General features: G+C 36.1%; 1 protein-coding gene across 1 annotated transcript; it reads right to left on the bottom strand.

Annotated features, from left to right (window-relative positions):
* Positions 1-4414: 4414 nt before the first annotated feature.
* Positions 4415-6100, bottom strand: LOC129438636 (stonustoxin subunit beta-like). Its single transcript, XM_073862965.1, has 3 exons — positions 5949-6100; positions 5757-5816; positions 4415-4997 (listed from the first exon to the last, which is right to left on the bottom strand). Exons 1-3 carry the CDS (start codon positions 5962-5964, stop codon positions 4468-4470), a joined length of 606 nt encoding a protein of 201 aa, XP_073719066.1. The 5' UTR covers positions 5965-6100; the 3' UTR covers positions 4415-4467.
* Positions 6101-7551: the final 1451 nt, after the last annotated feature.

The following is a 7551-nucleotide window of genomic DNA, read 5'->3' as shown; positions in this document are numbered from 1 at the left end:
TACTTTGCTTAATAAGAAATGGCATTAGGGTTAGAGTTGGGTTTGGTTAGGGATGTCATTTTATCTAAGTCTAACCCTAAACCGAGGCGACAATGGTAAGAAAATAGGAAAAAACAGTTGAGTAACCAATACGTGATAATCACACGAAAACAGGAATTCGTTATACGATCACGAAAAAACACGAAATTTCGTGATAATAGCACGAAAAAAGAATCAAAAAAATACGTGACTATATAACGAAATTTCGTGAGACTGGGCTGTTATGTTAGAATGTCATCATTTTAATTTAAGCATTTGGTAGACATTTTTACCTAAAGTGACTTACAATGCATTACAAGGTATATACTAAAGCAATAACCCCAAGAAGCAGTGGGTTACCAGTGCATTTTATAACAGCTAAGGGGCGTTGTTAGGTGCCTAAACCCCCTTAGCTGTTATAAAATGCACTGGTAACCCACTGCTTTGCGGGGTTTATTGCGTAAACCCCCTTAGCTGTTATAAAATGCACTGGTAACCCACTGCTTTGCGGGGTTTATTGCGTTTATGAAACGGTTACATCATATGCATAGCAGGGTTTCACAAAATAAAACACAAATAAGTTGTAATTATATTAGTACAAATATTACTCTTCCGCAAAACAAAGTAGTTCCTCAGAATCAAGTGTGACTGAAACAGAGCGCAGTTCACAAACAACACAGAAGCAGCAAAGGCACAATGAAAATATGATTAAAGACTGTGCTGTTTATTTTTATAAATCAATTTCATCTAAAATATACATTAACATTAATATCGTGCAACTGTTTAAGTGATGATCAAATATGCTTGGAAGCATGCTAAACTCTTTCCCCGTCAGCGTTTTTTTAAGTTGCCACCCAGTTTTAGTTTAATGCTACAGAAAAATTATCTTCTTTAAATAAACATAAAATATCAAATGAAAGAAGACCATCCGCTTTCAAACAACAACAAAAAAAGTTTCATCCTACCTTCATTTGTTCTCTTATCAGTTATCACCTCTCAAATTTTCAGCTAAAGCGGAGATAATTCCATTTTTGTGAAGAACTTTTGTAAGAGATCAGATTCAGAGCATGATCAAAACTTAGACGTCACGCTAAATCCACCACAACGCTGTTGTGTCGAGTGAATGCATCAGTGTTTAAGTTGGGTAAGATTGCCATCTAGTGGATACTAGCGGAAACATCAATAAGACAAAAACAACTGAGAACGTTTTCTTTATTGACGAAATGACTCAACAATATTCATTGACATTTATCTGGATATCGCCATAATTGTGCAAAGGTAGAAAAATTAAATAATGATTTAAGACTGTGGTGTTTATTTTCATAAATCAGTACGCAGCAACAGTGGCGCAGTGATACTTGTGATGCGGTCTGAACCGTGGGGTTACTGGTGTATTTTATCCATAGACAGTAAAGATTTTATCACGGCTTAGAACGCGTTTCAACCAATCAGAATGAAGAACCAGAACGAGCCGTTTTATAAAAATAAAATAAACATCTCAATCAAATCATTTACATGTTTGTATTTATTATACAGTTATATCTGGCAATTTCCCTACTGAAGTTTAAGTGCAACTACCAAAAAAGACCTCTGGGCAGTTATTTTAGTCATGCAAGATTAAAGTCATATCTGCTTGAATGGGGAAAGACAGATATCTCTAAAATCAGTGGGGTAAAAACCATGGTATTGGGATGTTTTCCATATTACCATGTTGAGCCTATTTATCATATACAAGAGAACATGGTTCATTTTGAATCCATCAAAATACATCTTGAAGAGATCATGTTGCCCTTTTGCAGAAGAGGAAATGCCCCTAAAATGGGTGTTTCAACAAGACAACAACCCCAAACACACAAGCAAGAGGGCAAAATCTTGGTTTCAGACAAAAAGAATTAAGGTAATGGAGTGGATAGCTCAATCGCCTGATCTCTACCCCATTGAATACTTGTGACAATAAAAATTCAGTTTCTGAAGCAAAACCTAATTTGACAGGAACTATGCACCCAACATATTTTTTCAGATCATACAGTAACTCAGAATATAACCAAAACTTTTGTTTCTGACATGTAAGTCGTGCTAAATACAGATTTTCGTGGTCATTTCTGCATTCATGAGTGAGAATATACACTCAGCTAAAGGAGTATTAGGAACACCTGTTCAATTTCTCATTAATGCAATTATCTAACCAACCAATCACATGGCAGTTGCTTCAATGCATTTAGGGGTGTGGTCCTGGTCAAGACAATCTCCTGAACTCCGAAACTGAATGTCAGAATGGGAAAGAAAGGTGATTTAAGCAATTTTGACGGGCTGGTCTGAGTATTTCACAGTCTGCTCAGTTACTGGGATTTTCATGCACAACCATTTCTAGGGTTTACAAAGAATGGTGTGAAAAGGGAAAAACATCCAGTATGCGGCAGTCCTGTGAGTGAAAATGCCTTGTTGATGCTAGAGGTCAGAGAAGAATGAGCCGACTGATTCAAGCTGATAGAAGAGCAACTTTGACTGAAATAACCACTCGTTACAACCGAGGTATGCAGCAAAGCATTTGTGAAGCCACAACACGCCCAACCTTGAGGCGGATGGGCTACAACAGCAGAAGACCCCACCGGGTAAAGAAAAAAAAGAGGCAACAATTTGCACAAGCTCACCAAAATTGGACAGTTGAAGACTGGGAAAATGTTTCCTGGTCTGATGAGTCTCGATTTCTGTTGAGACATTCAGATGGTGGAGTCAAAATTTGGAGTAAACAGAATGAGAACATGAATCCATCATGCCTTGTTACCACTGTGCAGGCTGCTGGTGGTGTAATGGCGGGGGTATGTTCTCTTGGTACACTTTAGGCCCCTTAGTGCCAACTGGGCATTGTTTAAATACCACGGCCTACCTGAGCATTGTTACTGACCATGTACATCTCTTTATGACCACTTTATAAAGCCTATTTCCAGCAGGATAATGCATCATGTCACAAAGCTTGAATCATTTCAAATTGTTTTTTTTTTTGAACATGACAATGAGTTCACTGTACTAAAATGGCCCCCACAGTCATCAGATCTCAACCCAATAGATCATCTTTGGGATGTGGTGGAACGGGAGCTTCGTGCCCTGGATGTGCATCCCACAAATCTCCATCAACTGCAAGATGCTATCCTATCAATATGGGCCAACATTTCCAACATTCACCTTGTTGAATCAATGCCATGTAGAATTAAGGCAGTTCTGAAGGCGAAAGGGGGTCAAACACAGTATAAGTATGTTGTTCCTAATAATCCTTTAGGTGAGTGTAGAGACAACAGTACCAGGGATAACATACCACAATATACAGATGAATGCTTATTTGAATGAATGCTTTATTTTTTATCCGAGCAAGTAACAGGTACAATATACTGCTCACAAGCACATCATTTTTAGATAGTTAATATGTACATTGTTCAAACGCAAGTAAACATGCACTTAGCATTCTGAAGCATAGAGATGGGCATTATGGGCACACACACAAAATTTTCAAACAGTGTGCGAGTAAATCTGTTTAAAGTCTTTTGTGCTTAAATAAACCTGAAGACATGTAAAATGATCGTTATACGAATTAATATCATGATTTCAAGCACACCTAATAAACCATAAATTACAATGAACTCCATGGTGCAAATTTTACAGTTTTTTTTCAAAAACAAAAAAAAACTAATCTTTTAATGAAGTGAGCATACTCGGGTACGGCTCATAAAATGTAGTGCATGTGCAGGATTTCAAGGACTAAATGTGGGGACACATTTTAAGTAAGAGCAAGGTTACATCGTGTTACCTTTTATGATACATTATTACAGTTCTCTTTTGAGGGAACTCGTGCTGCGTCACTGTGGTGACACTTTGGGGACGCCTCCAAGGGTAAGTGCGACTGAATGTGTATATCAAATTCAACCAATTGTGAGGCTACACGACAAAGACAGGGTGACGCGGGAGCCAGGAAGTTTATTGCTATCTGAAATATTGCCAAAGAGGGATGCAGGAAGTATGACAAGGGAGACGCAGCAGCTCGTTCCTTTCTCAGGGAACAACAGTTACATACGTAACCCGAGCCGTTTTCATGTGTCAAACATAATTATGCAAAAAAGCATTTTGGTATGAATCAACATTTGCATTACAGAAGATATAAACATTTAAAGCGAACAGTTTAGCACGTTTGCTTAAAGTCTAGAATTGTATGATATTATCCTACACTACAGGGAATAATATGGATTTTTTCCAGAAAACTTCTTGCATAAAATAGATTCAAGCACTTATAATGACCTGTATGTATGTATATTTTCAAAAACTTCCCAGGGCCTTCAACTCTTTTCCCCCAGACTCACACACTTTCAACCCGTGGGAACCCTGTAAATGCGAGTACACTTCTGAGTTCTAATTGAAATATTTTATTATAAAATGCAGTTTATTGAATTTCTGTACAATCTATATTGTTGGATCACAGAGCGTAACTTTAGAATGAATGGAAACCAATGCAAACCCAGGATAGAGAGGTTGAGTAAAAGTGGTGTGGATGCTGTGGATGAGGGTCATTTGTGTGTCAGAGACGCTGTAGAAAGACAAAATTCCTGCACTGTGATCCACATACACTCCAATTCTGAAAGAACTGGACACTACAGGGAGATTTGTCCATTCGTTATTATGACAAAATGAAAATCTGGAGTCAGAGCAGTACAATCTCCAGGACTGATCATTACGCCCAAAATCACTCCCATGACCTAATTCCTGCCTATGGATGCTTTTATATGACACTGCTATATGCACAGCATCACTCCAGTTAATCTCCCAGTAAGAGCGTCCACACACGCGCTCTCGACACAACACCTGACAACAACCAAATCTTTCTGAATTATCAGGATACTGCTGGTCTGTGTCAGTAAACACGATCACTTTGTTTCTCTCCAGCCGAAGGTGGTTAGACAGCGTGTTTGTATCCGGCGTCAGACGAAGGGAATCTGAGGAACAAAAACAAATAATTTGCATCTATACAAAAATGATAAATCAAGAGACATATTCACGTGTTCTTCATTGTTGACATCAAGTAGGAAAGAATCAGCTGTCATTTTTGTTTTCAAAAAATTTAACTTGAAAACTAAAGGATTTATAATTTCACAAATTTGACGATTTACTACAAATATAAAAAGGTTACTATAGTGAAATCATGTTTTTTTTCTACTATTGTTTAACAATTGTACTAGTAGTCAAAATCTGGTTATTACATTTTTATTATAATAAAAGCATGGGTCACTTTCCCATATTCACAAAAAAATATTTTTTTTATATTTTAAAATAGTTTTAAAAAAACTCATGGGTTTCTTTTTCTTTTTTGGGGGATTTGTTTTAGGATGTCATTTCATGTAGATTTCTTCATGTTTTGTCCATTTTTAAACAATGGTCGCTTGGATTTTGGGTTAGAATTGGGGTTTGCGCTATAATGTCATTTTATGTAACAAAACTTGCTCTAACCCCAAACCCAAGCGATATGGTAAAAAACTAACCAAAAGAGAAACCAATGAATAAAACAACGCAAAAAGATGCGCCAAATAAGTGAACGGGAAGGACTGGCATATCAGAAGCACACAAAATTGGAATTTGGCGTATGTATTGCACAACTTTTCAGCTGTGTGGTATTTATATGCATTTCATGAGAATGGGCTGAATTTTGCATAGTGTTTGATTATATAACAAGACATCTAGTCTATGTATTAACTTACACTGGAGGAACTCTTCTCTGGTCCTGGGTTCGGGGTTGGGAATAACCTCTGTGCTATTACCTTTGGTAAAGAACAGACATTTTATGGTTAATATTGCACATTTGTGATTATATTTTGCTGTGCATTGCATTTCTACATGATAATAGAGTCAAGAAGATGAAGGTGGTATAGAGTAAATTCATGATACGTCACCTATACCAGGGATCATTTTTATCTCTTGTTTGCAGAATGGCTACAAATTCAGATGAGATTGAGAGAAAATGAGTAGCAATAGGTCAGTAGGTCCTCTTCAGGCTACACAAAGCACTCAGGACGTCCTCACTTAGGCGAGAATACATAACATCACATTTAAAGGATGCATGGTGTTTTAATTTGTCTATTTTGTCCACTTTTGACCGCTTCTGTCCTGACTATAATTCCAATAATTCACTTCTGATAATCCACTTGTTTATTTCGATGTGTGGTGCATTGTTGTACATTTTTTTACATCATTGTTTAATTTTTTTTTCTGTGGACTAAAGTCTATGGTTATATAAAATAGTTTTGTTTTTACAACAAAACTCAATGCCATGTTTTTATTCTTGAAGTGATTTTTTTACTGTATGATTTACTTTGTTGGTCTGGACCCACCAACAGACCATTTAGCAAAATTGGACACTGAACATTGGTCCAAAAGCACTTATTGTTTTAGTTTTTAACACTGAACAAAATATGAATATTAATTAATATAAAAAACAACCAAAAGAAAATTTTTAACTGAATCAAAATGTAAAATAAATGTGAAGTATTAAAAAAAACATGAAGTGCTTCTGGACCAGTATTGTTTACATCTTTTTGGCTTAAAACGGACAAAGTCACATAAACATTTGCCAAAATAGCCGTCTTAGTGAATAATCTATCTTAGTAAAAAACTTTTTTTTGTTATAACCAAATGTAAACATTTTATTGATAATTTTACACTAGTTTGATAATAATATAACGTTAAATATATCATAAACCTATCAATTTTAACTGCTAATAGCGTATGTAACTTATAATAATGCTATTACACAAACAGAAAATTAAGTCCTGAAAGAAATAAAACAGTATTAGAAATGGCTTAAACCAGCTTTCACGTGATATAAAAACCTACAATTGATAAAAATTTCACAATGTGGTGGGTTTTTCAAATCGTATCACAAATAAAAACACTGACTGCAATACTGTAACAACGCTTACCCGAAGCCATCAGCCCAACCCATAGACAGGCCCAACCACAATTCTTCTTCTTCTTTTGTGGGTTTACTGGCGGGTTGCAAACCAATTTTTAGGTGCATTACCGCCACCTACCGATTAGGAGTATGGGTCAGGCTACATTCTTTTAAATAGTCCTGTATCCTATACTGCAACAATAATCTAATTCCTTTATTCCATTTCCCCCAAAATGCTTATCAAGTCAATTTTTTCTGTCTCTTCAATAGGGTAGACACCAAACTCCTTCTCACATTAACATATTTAGGACACTTTATTATAACATGTTCCAAATTTTCCACCTGACTACAATATTCACATTTTCGTGTTTCATGTCTTCCTATTGTATTCAGAGTTTATTTTGGAGTTTAATGGTGGCTGACATAGACATTATATAAATAGACGCCTCATGACGTGATGGAACGTAATCCATGGGATTACCTTTCAAAAGTAAGATTGAACAATAATTTAGGTTATTTTACCATTTTTAATATTACCATTGTTACTAACGTTACTTACGTGTAACCAAACCGTGTGAAAATCCGGTAAAATTTCGGGGAGTTAT

Source organism: Misgurnus anguillicaudatus, chromosome 24 (genome assembly GCF_027580225.2).
Source record: "Misgurnus anguillicaudatus chromosome 24, ASM2758022v2, whole genome shotgun sequence".
Lineage (NCBI taxonomy): Eukaryota > Metazoa > Chordata > Actinopteri > Cypriniformes > Cobitidae > Misgurnus > Misgurnus anguillicaudatus.
The sequence above is the reverse complement of the archived record's forward strand: the minus strand, read 5'-3'. Positions and strand labels throughout refer to the sequence as shown.